This window comes from Takifugu rubripes, chromosome 6 (genome assembly GCF_901000725.2).
Source record: "Takifugu rubripes chromosome 6, fTakRub1.2, whole genome shotgun sequence".
Lineage (NCBI taxonomy): Eukaryota > Metazoa > Chordata > Actinopteri > Tetraodontiformes > Tetraodontidae > Takifugu > Takifugu rubripes.
In genome coordinates this window covers 12,144,074-12,166,195 of record NC_042290.1, presented here as the reverse complement: position 1 = coordinate 12,166,195, position 22,122 = coordinate 12,144,074, and the positions used below count along the sequence as shown (strand labels likewise).

At 45.4% G+C, this 22,122-nt stretch overlaps 4 protein-coding genes across 5 annotated transcripts; all 4 read right to left on the bottom strand.

Moving 5' to 3' along the window:
* Positions 1-43: 43 nt before the first annotated feature.
* Positions 44-4,887, bottom strand: ugcg (UDP-glucose ceramide glucosyltransferase). The gene is made up of 10 exons (XM_003965595.3): positions 4,527-4,887; positions 3,051-3,195; positions 2,840-2,942; positions 2,637-2,738; positions 2,448-2,560; positions 2,166-2,344; positions 1,998-2,084; positions 1,796-1,903; positions 1,620-1,698; positions 44-1,451 (listed from the first exon to the last, which is right to left on the bottom strand). Exons 1-10 carry the CDS (start codon positions 4,622-4,624, stop codon positions 1,281-1,283), a joined length of 1,185 nt encoding a protein of 394 aa, XP_003965644.1. The 5' UTR covers positions 4,625-4,887; the 3' UTR covers positions 44-1,280.
* A 1,769-nt stretch (positions 4,888-6,656) lies between these two features.
* LOC101077173 (molybdopterin synthase catalytic subunit) lies at positions 6,657-7,848 on the bottom strand. 2 transcript variants are annotated; one of them, XM_003965612.3, is made up of 5 exons: positions 7,713-7,848; positions 7,505-7,624; positions 7,266-7,422; positions 7,034-7,157; positions 6,657-6,960 (listed from the first exon to the last, which is right to left on the bottom strand). In XM_003965612.3, exons 2-5 carry the CDS (start codon positions 7,620-7,622, stop codon positions 6,856-6,858), a joined length of 504 nt encoding a protein of 167 aa, XP_003965661.2. In that variant the 5' UTR covers positions 7,623-7,624; positions 7,713-7,848; the 3' UTR covers positions 6,657-6,855. The 2 variants fall into 2 exon arrangements, with proteins under 2 accessions (XP_003965661.2, XP_011603306.2); XM_011605004.2 differs by having other exon boundaries at positions 6,657-6,942.
* Positions 7,719-8,585, bottom strand: mocs2 (molybdenum cofactor synthesis 2). Its single transcript, XM_029837749.1, has 3 exons — positions 8,433-8,585; positions 7,931-8,052; positions 7,719-7,848 (listed from the first exon to the last, which is right to left on the bottom strand). The coding sequence occupies exons 1-3, from the start codon at positions 8,442-8,444 to the stop codon at positions 7,722-7,724; spliced, it is 261 nt and encodes an 86-aa protein (XP_029693609.1). The 5' UTR covers positions 8,445-8,585; the 3' UTR covers positions 7,719-7,721.
* Positions 8,586-11,624: 3,039 nt separating this feature from the next.
* man2a1 (mannosidase, alpha, class 2A, member 1) lies at positions 11,625-22,090 on the bottom strand. The gene is given in 35 exon segments (XM_029838064.1): positions 11,625-12,469; positions 12,611-12,722; positions 12,813-13,007; positions 13,096-13,229; positions 13,326-13,467; positions 13,541-13,674; positions 13,764-13,878; positions 13,951-14,073; positions 14,154-14,225; positions 14,283-14,396; positions 14,472-14,573; positions 14,575-14,641; positions 14,722-14,789; positions 14,914-15,028; positions 15,510-15,576; positions 15,579-15,706; positions 16,536-16,584; positions 16,587-16,667; positions 16,822-16,862; positions 16,864-16,907; positions 16,909-16,999; positions 17,077-17,203; positions 17,206-17,220; positions 17,223-17,261; positions 17,345-17,398; positions 17,401-17,472; positions 17,475-17,652; positions 17,654-17,680; positions 17,682-17,724; positions 17,832-17,915; positions 17,986-18,032; positions 18,034-18,292; positions 18,756-18,959; positions 19,054-19,196; positions 20,694-22,090. Coding segments are annotated over 31 exon segments (2,703 nt in total). The 5' UTR covers positions 18,094-18,292; positions 18,756-18,959; positions 19,054-19,196; positions 20,694-22,090; the 3' UTR covers positions 11,625-12,469; positions 12,611-12,647.
* Positions 22,091-22,122: the final 32 nt, after the last annotated feature.

Here is a 22,122-nt window from a genome sequence, read left to right as displayed (position 1 = left end):
AATCAGAGAGCAGAACACTCAAAACACACCGTCGCGCGACATCCAGGTTCAAAATAAACCTTTATTGATCAACAGTGACTGACAACAGCGGCGCACTGTCCTTAAAAAACAGCGAACAATAAAAATCATGTCCAATTATAGTGGATGGCAAGGGGGCGGGGTCTGTCCGAGCTGGCGCCATCACCCAGACCCACCGTGGCTATGCTAACAGCTAATAGCAATTTATTACAGCTGAAACACACGCACACATTACAGTGTTGTGACAAAACAAACAGTTCAGAAATATAAAACTTTAATATATTTTCTAACTTTTCTAACCATTTTTTTGGTTTATTTTTTTTCCACTTTTTTTGTAACTTGAAATGTCACAACCAATATTTTCAGTGCTGAACTTGCTTAAGGAAGCTCTTTTTTCTAACTGCAGTGCTACAGAAGATTACCTCAAAAATCACTGAGGCCTTTCATTTTTTATTTGTCTAATCTGTCGTCTTTATATTAGGTTTTTAAACAAGATGACAAACAGCAATTTGAGATTCTAGTGAAATATTTAGAAATGGGGTCAAAAAGCTGCCGTTGAGATTTATGAGAACAAAAGGCATAAAGGTTCACTTTTTCCACTTAGTTCCCAGTAGAAAAAATGTCATATTTTCTCTTATTTTATTGTCGGTAACAACAAATTGTTGTGAGACCGACTCAACGGCTCCGCTCACATCGGCAGAACAAGAGCAGCTCCTCACATCTGCTGCTCGGAAGCCTTTTCCTTTTCTATTGCAACACAGAAATTCCTTCAGGAGACGCATTTCCTCTTCAAGACGAATCGGGCTCAGAGCCACGTTGTGTTTGTCATAACAGGGAAACTTTGAAGCCAATTTTTTTTTTTTTTTGGTTTGGTTTTTAGCCAAAATCAAATTTAAAGCAAAAACAGCAGAAACCAGCAAATGGGGGAAAAGTCTGTTTCCTTTTCAAACAGCAACATTATATGAGTTTACTGAACCACTGTAAAATAAACCACTTATGAAATTCTGTGAATTTTTCTGCAAAAAATGAAAACTCTCCCCTGACTTTCAAGTTCATTCATCGCTCCAGACCTCCTTGTTCTGCCGTCATTGGCTTGTTCTGATGTCGTTTACTTCAAGCACCAAAAGGAACATAAATAGTTAAAACAAACACACACACACACACACACTCACACGCACTTACTTACTTCAGTTTTACCATTAAAAAAAAAAAGTCTCTTTCTCCAGTCCGGTGCTCTTTTTCAAAGATGGTTGCCATAGTTACTAGACATCGAGTATCTCCTCAGCAGTGCCACCACAGCGCAGCCGGTAGCGGCCGGTTCTCCAGCTGATCGTTGGGTCCCACAAAGCCGACAGGAAAATCTGCACGGCCATGGACTCTCTGATGAACCAGGCCACGGCGAAGTCCAGCTTGGAGAAGCACAACGGTCCACCCTGCAACACCACAACTTTCATCAATAATCAGTCGCTGCCCGAGGAGGCGTGGCCAAAAGAAACTCTAGTTTAGAGAAATATTTTTATATTCAGCAAACATCACTTCCAGGCTTCAAGAGGAAAAAGAAAAACTGGGCTTTCAGAATAAAAGCATTAGAATGTGGGTACCTGAACACCGGTCAGCTGGATGTAGTCCGATATAAACCAGGCAAGACAGTGACACATGAAGAAGACCATCATGTCCCACCTGAGAGAGACACAATTCAGAACCCAAGACAAACCAAAAACGGCTGCACAACGCCAACGGCGGTTGCCTCCTTCCTGCTCTGCGATTGATCGAGTACCTGAAAACGTAATGAGCAGCCCAACCAATGATGAGGCTGGCCAAGAAGCACTCGGAAACGGGCTCCAGGACAGTAGCCGGAACCATGTTGATTCTTAACTTGGTCCACCTGAGACAATTCAGGACAGAATATAAACTCAAATGATCAAAGGTGGAGAAAACACCTCGATATTCAACCTGTCACCACTTTTGCAGCGCATCACCTGATCATACGGGACTGGAACTGAGCGATGGAGTACGATCCAGAGTTCTGCAGTGCGACCTGCGTTGCCATGGAGAATTTCCATCCTCTAAATCAGACAGGAAGTGACATCGTTTCGTTGTTGCGCACCACCAGAGAGGGCAGCGAAAGCTAATGCTAACACACGGACCTGTCAGCGATGGCTTTGGCCATGAAGTAGTCCTCAGCAATGTACTGAGCGAAGGCAACCAATCCGCCCGCCTGGTCCAGCACGTCTTTCCTCATCAGACACGACATCCCCGTCACGCACTTGATCCCCGTAACGTTTGCAGAGATGTAGGACCGCGGGTGGGACGTGCCAAAATACACCTGCGAGCAGGTAAACGTCCGTTACGGGCGGCGCTCCGAAGATGCCACAGTGGTAAAAATGTTCACCTGTGCGCCCGCCCTGGCACAGGCACATTCGCCTTACCTGCTCCAGGGTGGCAGCAAATCCTTGTCGGTCAGCCACGTAGGGCAACCCGTGCACCAGCCCCACCTTGTCCGTCATCTGATTGGTCATGTCCGCCAGGGTGTCGGGTTTAACTGAACGCAAAGTTAGCATTAGCACCCATGACCCCAAAACGCGCCGAAAGCTGCCGAATCGGCCGGTTTCACCGACCTCTGATGCCGCTGTCGCAGATCCACACCAGGTTGTATCTGGCTCCCTCGTAGCCTGGCATCAGATTGTTGATCTTGGGGTTGATTCCCACTTTTTTGCCCCCTGCAACCAAAGAACAGCTTTCGCTAAAAAGGTGTCCCAAAGGCAACAGTTCGCGCATCAACGCGACCGCATCGTGCTCGCCAAACGGACGGAAAGCTCACCGACGAACAAACGGGCGTCCACGCCGGGATATTTTGCCAGCAGCTTTTTACAGACGTCAATGGCTGGATCATCTTGATCCTGAACACACAGCAGGATCTCGTACTGCAAGAGAGAGATTCCAATGACTTCACAGCTGAAGCCGATCGGGCGACCGCAGCAGTCACATGACCACGCCGAGAGAAGCTCGGTCTTAGGGCAGCGAAGGGTCACCTTGGGGTAATCGAGGGTGAAAAATGTCTCTAGGTTGGACATGAGGTTGGGGTCGACACCCTTCAGAGGTTTCAGCAGAGAAACTCCTGCCAGCTGTGCAAATGGCTGCTTGACCTCTGACCTCTTCTTGTGGAGGTGGAGACGCCTAAAAAATAAAAAAAGGCAGATCGGGCATCAGGTCATGAGAAAATGTGACAAATGTGACAAGACAATTCAGAAGGGACGAGAAGGTTTAATGTAGAACACGGTGTGATTTCCGGTCACAAGGTCCCACTTTACGACAGTCAGATGTCCCAATAAACGAGGAGAGGAGACAGGAAGAGAGCAGAACAGTTCCCTCTTCTCACGTCTTTACCGTTTCACCCCACTTCTGAGAAATCGCAAGTCCGTTGTGAAGAAGAGTAAAGTTGCAGTTAAAACTAGAACTGCAGGAACTGTAGCGTGGCCACGTTTGAGGCAGTCCTGCTTAAAGGCGTGGGGGCTCCTTACAGGACACACACACACACACACACACACACACACACACACACACACCGTGGACACCGTGTACAAACACAGTTATAAAGTTCAGCAGCAAGATTAGCCGGTGCAAATGAGCCAAGATAACGACTGATTCAATTTGCAAAGAGGAAATGTTCGGAAAATAATTTGGCTGCGGCGTCAACAGAAAAAAGGTAAAACGTAACATAAAAATAAATGATCCCCGACTGAAGCAATTTACACTAATCAACAAACGGAGCTGCATCCTGCCGGGAACGGGTCATGTGACACACTGGAAAGGTCAGAAAGTATCTCCTCCGTCAAGAGTGTTCCAAAGATGATCCATTGTTAAGGCCACAGGGGATTCTCACAAATCCTCTGTTGAATTCCCCCCAGGCTCGGAGATCCTGTGTGAGCCCAGGTGACCGAGCCCAGGTGACCGAGCACAGGTGACCGAGCCCAGGTGACCGAGCCCAGGCTGCTCTCCGGGGCTTCAGCCCGGCTGTGGCTGACCCAAAGCTCGGAAACCCCTCGGAGACAACAGAGCTCCGCTACCATCTGAAACGTGAAGGAGCGACCCCAAATTACCGGAAACAATCATTTCCCATCAGTGGTTTCCAACGCAATTCGGCGGAGGACAGGAGACATGGAAATTTCACCAAACGCTAAAAACCCAGACAGGAATAGAATTAAACCGGCGGCGTGAGCGGAGGAGAGAAAGGCGCAGTTTTAAAGCGTCGAGGTCAACCAAAGAATGAGCTCGAGTCCCCGACACCAAGAGCCCAGCTAACGTCTAAACTGCGGAAGGAAAACGCCCAAACCAAACGGTTAAAAAGTCCATTGTTAAAAAGTTCAGTGTGCCAGGAAACCAAGCAATATTCGGAGTCCAGTTGGCTGAACGATGGTTCGGTAGCACAAAACACGGCGTGAAGCAGGTGCGTCGCCCCGCTAGCTTGTAGCTAGCAGCGGCTAGCTTCGCCCCCCAGCCCGACTTACGCGTAGATGATGGACATTAAGTGCATAAACCACAGAACGAAGAACAGGATGAAGCCGAAAAGGGCGATTCCCTGCATGGCGAGGACCAACACAGCCATGTCGGTCCGGGGGGGGAAACGTTGCTGGCAGGGGCTGGTTCGAGACCGGCAGCTGACCGATGGTGGTGGTCGGGCGGGGGGGCTACCGAGGTAGTCCGCTGTGGAATGAAGCGTCGCCCTCCCAGTGACACCAGCACCGAACGTCAGAAACCAGCCCAGTTGATATGGACACGAAGTTCCGCCAAGGCCTGGTGGTGCTGCTCGCGGTACAAATTTCACGGGTTTGCCAATAGCTTAAACGACTGACTGTCAGCTGACCAACAGGGCGCCGAAGTTAGCTTCCGTTTCGTTGCTTCCGTTTCGGCATTTAAGGTGAAAGTTAATAATTAATCATTAATAATTAATAATTCCGTCATGCTGAGCGTCTGTTTCTCCACCGAATGTCCTTTTTTACTGCCTCTTATAGATGTGAAATCCTTTTAGGCCAGTATTATATCTGTGAAGAGGGGAAAAAGAGATGTATACCACTCTGGACAAAGTTCAGATCCAAAACGACAAGAAATATGACTCTAATAACTCCCTGATGTGATTAATATGAGAAGGATCACAAGAACACAGGAGCACAGAGGGCTTTTTGATGGCCACGAGGAGCTCATCTTTCTAACTTCAAAACAAATGCCAAAACATTATTTTTCTATTGATTGGAAACATGATGAACATGTTGATCAATTGGTTAATACGAAAAGAAGCTGCTGCTGAACCCTCTTCACAGCTTCAGCCTCTTAATCTTCTCAAGCCTTTGGTGTTCCCATAATAAGTAAGGGATTGGTGTGTCAATAGTCACCACAGCTATCATCATTCTTCTGCCAACCAGTTTATGTTTCCTGTTAGCAAAGTAAACTCTGTTTGTGATCATATAAATAGCTTCCACTCTTCCAACAATTAACAAATCCTTTAATTTCAAATCAAATCTTTTCCTTTCTTCTCTTACCAGTGTGGCTCTTTATTGTAAAAGAGCTTAAGAAATAGTTAAATGTAGTTGGACCAGTCTATGGACATAATCTGATGACCTACAGCAACTCATGAAAGACATATTTGTTCCTGTCAAAGACAACCAGTCAATAACAGAGTTGACCACCACCCGCTGTTAAAAGAAACCCTTTTTCTCTCCCATCCTGTCTCAACTAAAGACATTTTAGGACCACATATAATCTGATTGAAGAGTTAAGAAATAGTTGGAAGATAAAACTAAAGAAATGCAGATTAATAAAGGATTTCTGCATAGAATATCTTATTTTCTGAAATATGGAGGACAGCTCAGCCTTGATCACAGCAGCAGGTTTCTATAAAAATGCATGATGACGCCTTTGATCTCATCTGCAGCAAACACCAGGTTGCTTTGATCTCAAAGCACTGAGAAGCATCAATGACCAGAAAACACGCTGTTGAAACCCTCAAACACAAAGCCAAACTATTTTCTGTGTAGAAAATCTCATCCTCCTCTCGACTGGCTCTGGATGTTTTAATACGGCCTAAGGTGGCACCAGGCACGAAAAAAGGCCACTAAATGGGCTTTTCTGCATTTTCACTAATAGAATATGACTTTCACAAATCTATACTGGGTTTCAAGGTTGTGTTACCCAAAATGCACAAAATATCTCCGCATCAATTTGAGATTCTAAAAACGGACAATCGGTGAAGAATCGGAAACAGCACGGATTCACTTTCCCTTTACTTCCGCCTTGACTCCCGAATCGCAAACTAACTTCAGCGTCATCTGACCCACCAGGGGAGTGGCGCAACGGTCGCCACTACGTCACTTACGGGTTCTACAAAATAAAATGCCTTTATTTTCTGATCATCGCGCTTCGAGTTACTTATTTACTGCTCGTAGGGTGAACTTACCCCTGCTTCATCAAACTTTACCCTCGAACAATAAACGTTGACCACAGGTCGGCGCATCTCCCATCACCTTCAGTTATCGTTCATAAAAAGACCCATCGATCTGGAATTCTGGATGTTTTTCTCTTAAATTCATCTGATCAAAGGTGAGGTTTGTACCTTTCATGCTGTTTTAATGTAGAAAAAATTGAAACGTTCCAGCTGTTTGTTTATTAGGAATATAATGATTATATGAATTTAAATAAAATGGACTCCGCATGGTGAGGTAGTCTCACCCTCTCAAAAACATTAAGATCAGTGTTTTGATTTTTCAGTGATTGTACAGATAAATTAACATCAACTCAAGAGAAACCATGATTTTCCTCCATGAGCCGTCTTTTCCCGCACATTCACACGTTCTCTGTGGAAGACGTCTCCTGGGGCTGTTTGCTGTGAGCTGCCCATGAACATTCAGGGTTCTCCTTCCAGCTGCCGTCCTGTGTGTCATAAACTTCCTGTTGATACAGAAATGGTGATGCTTTGCAGCCGATGGCACAGCGATGCTTCTTCACACTTCAGGGTTCGTACCTTCTTCCATACGGGAATCTTTGCCTTCAGCTGGTTAATGCAGTGCTGGATTGCCTGCTGGCTGTCGTGGCGATGTGGAGACGAGATTGCCATGACAACGCTGGCCTGACCCACCTCCACCCACCTGTAGAACCAATTTATAAATTTGATGGGTGGTAGCACATCTGGATAGAATAAAGATGGTTAAAAGGCGCCTGCTAGCCCCAGTTAGCAGGCGCACTGAGCATCACACCCCAGTCGGTGATGCACACAGATGTGCGCCACGGTTGGCCAGCGCTCTCTGATGTCAGCACACAGCTTGGTGAACTCTGACTGGGCCATGGGCTCGTAGGCTTCGTACTCCAGACCGGTCACCTTCCTGCCGTCGAGCTCATCCTCACGGGTTGTACCTGCGAGACGCGACGTACAACTGAAGCAGAAGTTTTCACATTGTTTTCCACACAAATGCTGACCGATAGATTCAATACAAACCTATAAAAACTGAAATGGCTCCACAGGAAGCGCTCCCAACTGCATCCACCACTTCCTGTACAGACAGCCAATCACGACTCAGCTGGAAGGCGTCCCTGCGGTGCTCCGAGTCGCTCATTACTGAGAATAATAATATTCAAGTGAGAATCAGGAGAAGAAACACAAGATGACTATCAGACTCCTCAATGGATTCAGAGCAATAATTCACCCTTTCTTTTTACCCTCCACTGAGAGGAGGCACCACGGCAACCTCGTCTCCGTCTCCCAGAGTCACCGGTTGGTCGTCAATGGCAATATACTGCTGACGCACAGCCAGGACCACCTGACCCTGCAGCACAGAGAGTCTACACCCAAACCGACAGTAAGTTGTAGGCGTGTGTACAAACACAAAAGTGCACAAATGTTGCTTTGAGCGGACCGCAGCACCTCGGGTGTCGCTGGAGCAACAGTCCCCACAGCTGCTGACTGCTGAGCGGCGTCGGCGCTGGGATCTCCTCGGCCTTGACCCCAGTCAGCTCCGCACTCTTGGCAAAATACAAAATGGACACCTGCGACAAGAGACCCCGGTAGGATTCAGCAAAACCTCGGGACATTTTATTTTGGAGCCTGGGCCCACGCGGTCACGTGACACACATAAACCCGTGAAACGTTGACCTCCTCGAGCCTCTCACGAGACACAGCAGCTCGTTTCTATGCACGTTTTTACCAAACGCAACCTTCCAGATACTGCACAAATCTTCGACGAAATCGTAAAATGTAACTCAGCTATGCCTGGAAACAGTCAACAATGTCGCGATACAAAAAAAAAAAAAAAACGAGAAAAAAACAACACGTGAAACGTTCGTGAATAGTAAATATTAAAAGTAAACAGACGACACAAAATCCTCGTCGAAAAAGGCATAATTGCGAAAAGAACGCGTAATCTCACCCTCGCAGTCATTGAAGTAGCAGAAGATTTAGGATATGTGTAGAAAGGCTTCACCAAAACTTGGCACCATGGTTACCGTGAGCGACTGTAACTTCCGCCTTCTTCTTCTTCTCCTTCGTGAAAGCTTCTTCTTCTGTCCTGCTCAGTTCCGCACTGTCGCCACCTAGCGGCCATGGGAACATTTAGGTCTTACACGATCCACCGTTGATGATATCTTATTTTACATATTACCAACAATACGTGTAAAGCCATTAATCATACAGATTGATGAATTTATTAGGGTTTCATTTAATTTTAAAAGGGAATCTGCATTATTTTTAATCTTTTATTATCCTTTTACACAAAGTAGCATAAGTTATTATGTACATTTCAAGACAGCTTTTTCTGCTATCCCAGTTTTAACAGGGAATACAAATATTACATATATATATACACATACATATATACAGCCTAAATCAGGGCGTAGTGAAGTTCTTTCATACTTGTGGCACAGCTGCTGTCAGATGTGGAAGTATAGATTGAAAGTAAACTACGAGAGCCCAACAGACATCAACATGTAGCAGGTGACTTAAAGTGACGCCACGCTGACTGACTCCCTCCTCCAGGCCGCCAAACACACATTTGGTGAAAGGCAGCAGGTGAACTGGCTGATTAAAACAGACCTGAGGTGAGAATATGAGCCTGAAGAGTTGTGGATCTTGGCCCTGAGGCTCCAGCTGGGTCGATTATGACTCAAGAGTCTCTGTCTCACCACCAACACTCGCTGCTCCTCTGTGTTCAGCGATGTCGTTTAAGTTCTTTTTCATTGCCTCCAACTCATTAATGAACCTTCTGACAGCAACCGGCCTGAGTTGACGATGACGTCGGACAACCGATTGTCCTCCTCATGTCTCCCAGTGAGCCTGAAGAAATTGGTGATGATCCTCAGTGTTGTATTTATTTCCCGCATCACTGCCAAAACGACGGACGACAGTTTTCCGCTCCGTGTTCTCAGTTCCAACAGAATCTTCTCCAACTCCTCCAGGTCGGCCAGAACACACTCGGCCTCGACCCCTCTCGATTTCTCCTCAACTGCGCACATGTCGTCTTTATATGCTCGACTTCACTCCTCAGTGGCTCGACCGTCTGCATGAATCTTTCTCCCAGTTTGGCCACCTTCTTTCCAAAGTTTATTCTCTTTTACAGTTTTTGTTACATTAGCGGTGACACCTACAAGCACGACCCATAAAGTAGCCACGATCCCCCCACAATGACTGCGCTGATGCTCGCAGCACTGGAGAAGGGAGCTGCAGACAAACCCGACCCCACAGATTGAGGAGCCCCAATGCTGCGCTCACGCCTCCTCCTCTGGTGAACATCCCAGCGGCACTCTGCATTTCATCTATTTGATCGATGATCTTCTGAATCTCTCCGCTGTCTGTGTCAAGAGCCCGGTTTGCTGTGGTCGAAAGCTGTAATAAAGGATTGAGCCTGTTTGACAAGCGTGTCCATTAATTCACACAGCTTGTGGCGGCAGCTGTTTGCTGCGCCTTCTCCTCCAGATGAGGCCATCTCTGCAAATGTCCCGCAGAGCTGGAGACGCTCAGGTCTGATCAAAGGTTCTCTGTGGAGACACGAACAGGTTTACAGGGATGTGAGGAACGGAATGTAGGTATTTATGAATGTGTAGGTGTTTATTTGTGGGGAGAGAGAAGAAAACGGACAAATTCCACCGTAAAGGCGCACCAACATCATGAAAGAGAAAAGCGAAATAAAAATCTTCACGAAGGCCGAAGCACAGATCCACGTTACAACATCAACACAGTTAAAAACTAACAGTTAGTTGGCATTTAAACTCATTGCTGCACCATTTGATTATCTCACTTAAATCCCAGTTTCGAATGTAAAATCTCACCTTCTAGCGAATTACTCCGTCCTCGTGCTCGAGTATCAGTCCGCCTCTGTGACGACTGGCAGTTCCTTCCGCTAGTGGTACAAATAGTTCCGTCTTGATTAGCACAAATTTTGTCATTTTGTTAACACTTTTTTGGAGTTTTTTGAGATCTAAGACCGCTTTTGTATCCAAAATCCGTGCATTTTAAACCCGAGAGCGTTTCTCACATGTAAATATTGCGCATTTTTATTTGTATAATTTAACGAACACTAAAAATTAGCAGTTTTTTTGGGGAAACATCAGAATCCTCAGTTATTTAACACCAGGTTAGAGCAGTTTTACCTATTTTGAGCGAGTCTCTTAGATTTGATGGATTATCTCAGCAGGACGGTCGTTGCAGCTCCTCATCGCAGCTCCAAAGTCCCAAAAGTGAAACTTTAACTTGTATATTAAAGTAAATGATTAAACTAACAGCGGCTTTACCTGGAATTTATTCGCTCAGTCATTTTCAAACTCTTCATGTTTATTATATTAATCAGAAAATGAATATGTGCAACAAAGTGAAAAAAGCAATTTTGGGAACAATGAAACATGTTCGGAACGTTCATATTTCGTTAACCTCACTCAGAAATGGACATAGTTTGTTATAATATTCCTGATTTCAGATTCAGGTAAAAGGAAGAATTTTAAAAAACATTTGACCAGACACTAGTGGGACCCATCGCGAAGAAGACACTCAAATCCCAAAATTTAAAAAAATGCAAACTTTAAACACGCCACAGAAACTCAATTATTTACATATTTAACATCCCTTTAAACATGGACAGAACCTGCTTGTCCTGACCTGCTGTAATTGTTCCCCAACACTCTTCATGGGACCCTTTCACACACACCGTTTGACACACCCTTCACACCACCCCTTTCACACACCCCTTCACCACACCCCTTTCACACACCTTTCACATTGGGCCCAGTACTATCAGCCTGAAGTGGAATCTCCTGTGATAATTAGGAATTTTACAAAAATAGTTTATCGTCACTGTAGTCTGTTAGTCTAATCATTTACCGTAATGCCTCGTATAAACAGAGAAAGTGGAATTCGGCTGAACTGTTGGTTGGTTTGACCGCAGTAAACTTGGACCTCGGTTATTATTTGATGCAGGATGTGGAATAACAGACAATTTCGGGAATTTCGATCTCCGCGTTGCTTTAGAATCACAACCAATAAAAACAGTTCACATTAAATAACTAATTCCTATATAGTCGGGTTAAGAGGGCGCAGCGCCCCTGTTGGAGCAAACGAGCGAAAGAGACCAAAAGAGAAAATTACAGAATAATTTATTTAGTCAACCACAAATTTATCCCAAAATAGAATTCGAACAAAATATTTGATATGTAACAAACTCATAAAAGGACGAAAATAGTGGTTTTAGCGATACTTTTCTTCTTCCAAAATATATTTTTAAAAAATGATATTTTCCCCTCAACCTGTGATTTTACAGCAAATCCAGATTTACCGATCAACCAACTTAAAAAACCAATATGTGCTTTTTAGAAATATTCCCTGATGCATTACATAAAATTAAAACATACCAACTAATAAAAAACACACATTTGAAACAGCTTACCCACAAACCCTGCTTTGAGATGAAACAGTAGAATTCACCATTTAGCTCTCACCCACACCCACAACCCACACACCCCACACACCACACACACACACACCTTATTTGGCACTTAACAGAGCAAAGCAAGTTTTGGGTCCTTTTTCCCATGGAAACATCCAGCAGCTCCTATAGTGTTGATATTTCAGTGTTTTCTCTAGTTTTCTTACTCCAATTACAGAATTGTCTTAAATATTTTAATTTCTGACCTGATTACCTTTTGAACATTCTGTTCATCTGTAACACTGCCGACTTTGTGTGACCATAATTGACCCGAGTGGTTTACAAAATTAAATCTTATCGTCCTGTTTTCCTCTTTTTGTCACCCTCAACTTTGGTGTTTTTAGTTGATCTCCACCCGAAAAGCGCTGATTTCCATCACTCGTAGGCGACTTATGCGTGACAGGCTGTTCTGTTCGTCGTCCTCCCGCAGCAGAGTGAGACCCGACCGACGGACACAACGAAAACTGAAGAGGAGAAAAGAGATCGTCCAAATTCACCTGCAAAACAAAACCAAACTAGGTTTAAGAACCTGGCAGAAGATCTGAAGTCATTTTAATACTGGAGCGATTAATATTATCAGTTTAAAAATGGAAATCTTTCATAAATGTCTTCTTTTTTCACAGCGAACGTGGTGTTACCTCCTCGTGCGCGCTCCACGTGCACTGCAGAGGCACATCAGGTGTGGAGCCACAGTCGAAGCCCCCTCCGGTGGAGGAGCAGAGCCGCTTCCTGTGACGGAGTTTCTGCTTCCTGTTTACCAAAACACACAAAAAGTCCGATTTTATGTCAAAAAAGACACCAAAGGTTTTCAACTATTTTGGTAAATGTGGATTCAGCTACATGCTCGTCCTCGAGCGTCCTCAGGTTCAGAAGATGAACGTCACATGGCAGCGAGGAGCGTAGCGGCAGGAAGGGGCGGAGCTTCGGCAGTTCAGCTTCGCCGCTGGTGACCATTGTGATTGGTGGATGGGAGAGGGCGAGAGAGGTCAGGTGGGCGAGCAGCGACAGATGTTCCACAGAGGCTCCTCCAACCTCCTGTCAGGAGACACATTCAGGATCTGAAACCATTGAAAGCATCAGAAGGTTTACTCATCCGATGTCCCACGAGGCTCCGCCTCCACACCTGAGCCCCGCCCTTCCTGTCCTCCAGCAGCAGATGGTAGAGACTCTCTGTCAGCTTGTTGTCCGTCACGCCCTGTCCGAGTCCACGGTTGTCGTCCTGCTGCAGCGTCCGGTCTAACATCACCTCCAGCTCACCTGCACAGGTCACATCAAAGAAAATCCGCATCAAAGCTCAGGTGCTGACGGGTGCCGCCAGCGTGCCGGACTGAGACCGGAGCGTCAGAAAGTCACCTGGTTTCAGCGACGCGACGCCCTGACTCTGAGCCGACAACAGGGTCAAACGAGAGGACGAGTCCTGCAGGAACGCCGCCGAGGTCATTGGGTAGAAGTTGGCCTGCAGGGGCAGTTTTGAGAGCGTCCGTCGCTGCTGCATCTGCTCCGGGACGACACGTCAGCAAAAGTGCTTCTCCCGGAGTCGGTTATGTTTGGAAAAAACGGGAACGGACCTGAAAACCATTGAGGTCTGTGTGGAAAAGGTTGCCACTGGCAACATCAGTGACAAGCCGCATGGCGAGCTCGTGGTTGACCTCTGACCTGATGTCCACCAGATTTGAAATCTCCAGGGATCTCCCAGCATGCACTGCAGTGACAGAAACCATCTCACTCGGGGAAAAAGTCCCAACTTATTGTTAATAACCATGTAATAACATGAAATGAAGGTCCGGTTACCATCCAGGTGGTACAGTCGGACTCTGTGCGTAAAGTGTTGGAAATGGGACGTGATGTCAGAGTAGACTGGACCTCGGGAGACTCGGACTAGAGGAGGTTCTGACGAGGAGTACAGCTGCAGCAAAAAGAAAGAGTGAATCCCAGTGAAGGAGGTCCGGTTGGGATCGGAACCTGGTTCCGGACCTACCCGGGCCCCCTCGTTGCTTGGCAGAAAAAGGTAAGCGCCACTCTTTTCCTGGCTCGCTCTGGTTCCGTACCACAGAAACTGAACCTGCGCCTGACGGACCAGGCCGGACTGGAGCCGCACCTTCTGCAATCCGCAGTTTGAACATCGTCATGAATAAAAAACACGAATCACATCTTGGTTCTGATATGTTGGAACAGTTCGACCTGGAGAAGGCCGGTTTCTGGAGAACTCCATATCTGCACGTGCCTTGTTGCTAAGCGACAGATACGCTGACGCTGCAGCCACCCCCGTCAAGATGTGACCACCTGGAAGTGTTGGGCCTGAACTGGTGCCGTATACTGTGTGATGAGGAAGGTGTACTGAGCCCGGTAGAGGAGCCAAACGGAGGGCTTCGTCACATGATAGATGACGAGTGCCAGAGGAGGAAGTTCAGCAACAAAGTCCAGCTGAAGTGAAATGTTCCATTTTAAATAAGCATCAGGGCAGCGCTCCTATAAACCCTGATCCAGGCTGCTCCTTACCTGGAAAGCTTGTGTGGAGGCGCGGCTTGGCTCCGCCCACACAGCGGAGATCTGCGCGTCCACTGGCAGACCCGTCTCCGCTTCCACAACATTGGCGTCCGGGGGAATCGATGAAGACGCTGATGACGGACGTCCTGAACTGCTCCGTTGGGTTAAAGATGACGAGCGTCCTGAAACGAGAGGGATCAGATTCACGTCAGCGTTTCAACGTTAGCATCACGCTACCCCCGCGTAAGCCCCGCCCCCTCACCTGGGCTTATCACTAAGAGACAGCGGCTGCTTCAGAGGCAGAGCGTCCTGAGCTGCAATCACGTCGTCCTAAAAACGAGATCAGAGGAGACGTACGTAAAACTAGAAAATATAAAGATTATACTCATTCACATTTAAAAAGAGCTGTGAATTGTTTGCCTGTGATTAAACTGGACATTGTCTGTATGAGTACCATGAGAAGGAAGGGTTTGGACTGGTCATTCAAGTACTTTTTCTTGTCCATCAGAAGCAGCCAGTGGGCGGAGCTCTGCAGCACCTGGCGCAGGTTCAAGATTGAGTGAAACAATCTGTAAAGTTTGGACATTTTAAGTGAACGTACGTATTTGGATTAAAGACACAACAAGTTTCATTTAAATGTAAACATTCTCTTTCTCTCTGTGGAATTATGAATATGAACAATTCCACATCACGGAGGAAGACAAATGACCCAACGGGACACATTAAAGGAGGCTAAGAAGACGAGGAAGGGGAGAGTTTATGTTAGACTGTTGCTAAATGAATGGATTTGAGGGGACGCTAATGCTAATGGCTCACACTACGTGGGACGGTACCTGTTACTGTTGCCAGAGGTGATGTCGTCCTTTAACAGAGAGCATGGAGGAACAAATAAGAGAAAAAGCTAAAGAGCTCTGAATACTGAATAATCTGAGATGTGAAACTAAGAAAAAACTTTATTTCGGAAAAATTAATGAAATGAGTGAAAGCATTTGGTTGATGATCCTCTTTAGAGCAAAAAGGCTGCAGTTCTGGAAGAAGCAGCTTTTTTACCTGGTTCCATAGTCCACCACTACAGGGTCCCGGGCGGTGCCAGTGATGCCATCGTGGTGCTGGAAAGCCCCAGGTTACGCCTCGCGGTGGTGAGGTGATTGAAGAGCTGCTGCGCTGGGAAACTGTCAGCTGGATGATCGTCTCCACGGAAACGACGCATGTCAGCCAACGTTATGCTGAAGATGATTTCTGTCGCTCTGCCACAGAGACAAGAAACACTTTTTAGACCAGTAAACATTTGAAATTCACCGTGTAACTTAGTTTAACAGTCGCAACAAATGGTAATTACTTAGATAGAATTATAAAAGCAAATGGGGGGCAGTACAGTCGGACCTCTACTTACGAAATTACATTGGTTCCGGAAGTTGTTTCGTACCTGAAAATTACGTAAGTAGAGACGTTATTTTCCATGTAACTGCCCTAATCCGTCCAAGCCCCCAAAAATTCGGACCATAATTATTTTTATAAATCATAAAAATGCATCAAAAACAGTAACAAATACATGTTACAATTAGATACCGCACAATAAATGTAGGGAACAAAATTAACTTTATACAGGCTAATCTTACATTAGCCGTCATTACTAGCAACGAACGTTAACACTTGTGGTAACACCGCCATCTAATGGACAAACATACGAACACCCACAATAAATCCCAGTTACGGCAACATTCTTTGGCGAGATCAATCAAACGCATCCCTTTTTCATGCTTTCTATTATTTCTTGCTTCGTTTGTATGGATAAAAAGCTCTCTTCTTCTTTTTCACTTTTCTCCATCACTTTCCTGGTGTCCATAGCGAATAAAAGTTAAACAAAGGCGACACTGGGACACACACAAACATGTACATATTGACGTCCCTCCCAGCCAATGGGATGACAGGAAGATGCTAGGCGATAGCCAATGGCTGAGCAGCTACAAGCATGTTTGCGTTCGCTAAACCTGCGTTCGCGGTAGCGTATTTTTGCCTTTTGTGTCCTGAAAATTCCGCATGTAGAGACGTTCGTAAGTAGAGGTCCCACTGTACCTGAGAATGGACTCCAGTGTTCTGTCGAGGGCGTTAAATATAAACGGCTGGAGGTGAACTATCCGCTCCGTACATGATCGTCACGGTCAGCATAAGTGAAGAAGTCGCCCCGAACTGTTGGGAGCTTTGTTCCTGTTGCCTCAGACGTTGATGAAGAGCTTGAAAATAGTCAGACAGAGTCCCAAAACGAGCCTAAACGAGACGACAGGAACAATGAAAGAACCTCCGTTACAGCAATTTCTCTCCACTCTAAGCAGCTGGGACCCAATCTGTTTCAGGCCTTCACCCTTGATGTGGAGGTCTGGGTGTTGGTCAAGTAGTCGAAGAGCTTCGGTAGTTGTTGAACTGCACGTCCCACTCGCTCGACTCGGTTGTAGCGGAAGTCGTCCCCAAGCGGGACCAGGAGAACCGAGGAACGAAGAGGACGAGACTTCTGGCGGTACTGATCCAGCAGGAGGAGAGCTCTGAGGGGACAGACAGAGAACCTCTGGGTTTATTCACACCTCCATCCTCGCCATCGCTGGCCCAGCCCTCTGCCCACCTCTCATGGACATTCTGCTCCGTGATTGGCTGCGGCGTTTGCCTCCACGGACAGGTGAGCCGCCTCCCTGGCAGAGACGCGGAAGTCGACTGACAGCAGACCGAAGGGTTGGGACCGCACGTGTGCGCACGTCGTAGCTGTAGACGGCATCATGTGACAGGTGATGTCGTTGCGGGGGGAGGAGTCTGAGAAAAATGCACACGTTTACATGCAAACGTTTCTGCGCCTTTAAACTCTCTTTCATATCAATGTCCCGTGCCACACTAACCCCAGTTCTGTCGCCATAGAAACTCAAGCGTATGCTGCGTAGCAAAGTGCTTCTGACGGCGTAGTGGACGCGCTGGATGACCATGTTCTGGAGTCCGGCTCCCTTCAGCAGGTAGGTCATAGATGGGAGTGACCGAACGGATCCACGGCCCAACCGGTACGCGGCTTCACACCTGGACAGGAGGAGAGTTTATTCCGGAGTCGTGTTAGCGACGCACCCACGCCGAGAGGAGGACGCCGGCAAACACACACCCAGGGTCTCTGCAGCCACTGGTGTCCCTCCATCAGCTGATCCAACAGTGCAAAGTAGATGAGAGTTTGCTTCGTCGGTCATCACCCCACCCGCCCGTCACCATCGCCAGCTGCCCCGCCTTCAGCAAACTGACCAATGGCGAAGGAGAGAGGAGAGATCAAAGCATTTTCAACACTAAAACAAGAACAGAAGAAGGAACGGTGGTAAGAAATGAAAATCCCGTGCTCAACTCCACCTTTTGACCAAGTCCCGCTTCTGCTCATCGATGTCATTCCACCACTTAGAGAAGAAGCTAATTTCTGCCCAGATCATCTTCCTCCTAACAACGATAATCTTGTCAACCAGCCGGCTCGCTACTGATTTCAGACCAAAGCGTCACTTCTCTTTACCTTTTGTCTTCACTCAGCTTCGTCACCATATTGTCCAGGATGTGACGTTGTTTGGTCCAGGAAATATTTATCAAATGTCTTCAGCCCAGCCTGACACATCACACACATTTTAAATCAAACTAAATTGTGTTGAATACGTTACATTAGGACAGGACTTTTACCAGGGTCCGTTGTGAGATAGAGGCACGAGAATAAGTTCCAGCGGATGTTTGTCCCACTCGTTTCCCTCGTAAAGGATCTCAAACCCTTGTTTCCAGGCCCCGCCATCGGGGTTATCAAACGGAAGGATGTTATAAAGATCGAGCATCTGAAAACAATACAAAAAATGCAGGAAAAAGAGAAACTTACATCCAGGAAGTTGAAGATTAAATAGTTCTCCTCAATGAAGAACATTAATAGGAGGATCACAGTAACTTATATTAGAGGAAGTCACAAAATGCTCATGTGGAGGCCCTCCTGACCAGTAGGGGGCGCTAGACTATCTACAACAATCAAAGAGTTAGAAAAGGAGAGCTAATAACAGTTGTTGATGACAACACTGTTTAGACACTGTCATCATGGTGGAGGTCTGCTGGACTTTGTTTGATCTCCTGGCTTCTGTTAATCTTTGTACCCACTGATAAAATCTTCCAAATGTTTACGGAGCTGAATTCAGACCTTTGTTGCTCCAATTCACCACCTACACTACAACACAGCCAATGAACCAGATGTTTGGGCATCGACCATCAGTATAATTATACAGTATTACACACATAGTTACTGCTACTAACCTGCACCCCATCAGTTCCATTATTTACTCCTTTAGTCAACTGGCAACCGGGCGGAGCTTCCACCAAGCTCTGGTTGGCCTTTTCTCCTCCTTTTAATAATTTCTTTTGTTGATCCAGAGTGTCATGTAGCCTAATAACCAGCCTGTTGTTGTCCCCAAGGAGGTGCTCCAGTCTCTCTATCTTCTGATGGAGGTGAGACAAATCCTGCTGGGAGACAACATTGTGGCATGTTGTGGGATGTCTTATTTTCAAACTGCACTGTTTGCACTTCCAGGCTGAAAACCTGAAGACATCTGACCTCTTCCACGTGTCCAGGTAGCCCCGCCTTCTCGTGCTCCAGGTCCAGCCTGTGCATCACATCCAGCATCCGGTACAGCGACGTCAGTGCGACAAAGAAGGCTGCAGCGGCAACCACGGTCAACAGCCTCCTCCTCTTCATCACTGAGGAAGAGTGAAACAAAAACATGAACATTAACGCTCTGCACAGCAGACTCAGAGCCCTTTCTGAAGTTAGGATTTTCTCAGAGGGAAATACACACAACAGAAAAGACAGAAATCCAGTTTTTGTTGGAGATTTATTTTGTACTTTTGTGCTGCAAAAATTAAAAATTAGAGCAACATCAAAATCTCTCACAGTAAGAGTAGAAATGATGTCCAGAATGTATTATTGATAATAAAATAGATAAAATATTAACTTCTCAATCAAGAGTTTGGATTAATTATGATGACTCAGGCTTGAATGATACAGAACCGATAACATAACACTGACTCCAATATTCATGAGAGCAAAAACAGTGTCAATAATAACGTCAAAAGATGCTCTTCAGAAAACTAAACACCCAAATCGCTCAAAGTATACCAGAAAATGTAGTCATCAGCCACCACACGAGTAAACACTGTAAGGCTGAACGCTTAAATCCAAGACCCAACGAGACAGCCAGCGACCGTGACCCACCTATGCAAATGACGACATTATTTGCATTGTGAGGAACAGGCGTGCACCGAAGAGAAAAGCAAAGAGGATGTGAGGTGTTCTGCAAGCAATGATGTCTCAGAAAGCCAACAATGTTGCCAAACCTGTCCAGGATCAGACTTCGCCCACCTGCAAGACAGATGTGTTTGGGAAGCAGCAGCAGCAGAAGCTTGACAGAAACCCTTTCAATAACAGGACGCTGGAAGATTTTAAAATGTGGCATCATGCACAAGAAGAACTGTCCGTTTTCCTGAATTGTGTGATGACATCTTGCGTCATGAGACACATGACAAGTTGTTTGTTCAGGCAGATTCAATCATGAGGATACAGCAGATTTTCTTTGATGAGCTTCACTTTACTTGATTAAAAAAGACAAAGATCACTAAACACACACACAAATTAATCTTTTTTTCCTGTCAATAGGACACTTCTTTTTTCCCCCTCTTCTCTTTTAATTTTCCCATCAATTATTTGTTTCTTTTGGATTGTATCCAAAATGTTCCCGGATGGGGGCCTTAAATACAAAAATGTGCAAGTAACCTTTCGGTATGTGTACCTATGATTCATGTTGCTGATGCACAATAAATAATTGACAAAATACAAAATAATGTGAAAAAATTATTTTCTTTACAGGTAAAACGTAACTTACAATTATAAAACAAAGAGCTGCATTCGAATGGACAATAAAGAACAATATCTTAGTTATGCGTAACTAGATTAATAATTGTATCTTATTGAAAAAGTTATACATTATCAATAAATTGACAATTTTATTAGCAAGTACAAATGCAAACCATTTTAAAAGTTTGCTTTGTGCCTGCATTGGTCAATTTTTGCAGTTTTCGGCAGTTGCCTGTAAAGATAAAATCCAACTTTACATTTAAAACTAGAGTTCCGGAACTTCCGGGTCTGACAAATTTTTTCAACCTCGCGCAAACTACTGTGCCGCGCGTGACGTTTCTCACCTGTTTGGAGACGTCGTTTTCGGTCCTCAATGACCCACGTTGACAAAATATTAAAAATCACCAGTTCAGTAAAATTGGCGTTAAAATAAAATCAAGCAGGATGGATTGTTGCCCTCGGCGCGTGCTGTCCGCTGTTTGTTATGCTTCCGGTTTGGTTCGACTGACTCAGCACAGCAGGTAGCACACTTCCGGTTACAGAGGGCCAGTTTCCTGTCAGGGAAGAAGTCAGGAATGATTATTTACCGGTACTGTTATTAAGGCATTATACACGAAATCCACAAATAAACTACAAAAACAATGCTGAAATAATTCTGCAGGAAGGAACTTTCAAAGAATCAAAGTCTTAGTCTAAGAAAAGTCTTGTTGTAACGCGTTTGTACTGTGTACATGTGATATATGTGATAGACTCTGATTAAAAAAAGATTCTTTTTCTTGTTGAGTAACCAAAAAAAAGTTTATTTAAACACAATCTGACCTGAACTAGTTGCATATAGATGGATAAAAAGGCATTTTCAAATAGTTGTCCAAAAAATGCGGGACGAGCCTCAACAGTTAGAATTTAATGAAGTCTGAAATTTAAGCACAGACTTTTTACAGAAATGTAGAAGACTTTTGAAAGTGTTGTGAAGAGGTGGAATGCAGAACCCTATGGCATTAGTTCAGGAGTGATAGAAGGCTGTCAATAGATTTCGTCCATCTTTGAAGATAAAGTAAATCAACGGGAAACAATTCTTCCTTTTCTACTTCAGCAAGCCACAAATGTCCTCCACTTGTTTCCTTCCCTTCGGCAGCTGGTGATGTTGCATTTGCACCTTCTGGTCATTGACTGTGTTTTTTAGCTGTGGCAGCAGGTCTTCATGCTTTGAGACGGAACTCTGCATTTGTTCAGTGTGGTCTCGCTTCTTGTCCTCCAACTGGACGACGGACGTCTCACACTTGGCCATTTTTGTGTTGAGCTCACGAACGTCTTCCTCCAGATGCTGAACTTATTGTCATAATTGGAGGACAGTTTCTGCTTGTCTTCGGTCAGTTGGACTCTTGACGCAAAGTTTTGGTTTTTATGTGTGTTTTATGGTTCTTCGCCCTGCTGACATATTCTCTTTTTGCCGTCTGCTTCTTCCTCTTGGTTGCATCTCTGATCCATTATTGTTAATGATCACTTCCGGGTTCTTGTCCTCCAAGTCTCACGGCCATTCTCTACATTCTGAATAAAATTCAGGATTTCTGTCTCCTGCTTGTTGTCCTGCTTATCCTGATCCTTCCCGTGGGTATATTTCACCTTGCAGTCTGCAACCAAGTTTTACCAAAACTGTGTTCCTTCTTCTTAAATACATATGTATAATCATGTATAAACATGTAAACAATGATCTACATTTGAGAGGGATTTTTTTTTTCATTTTGGAAAAAAGACAGGAGCTACGCGCTCGTG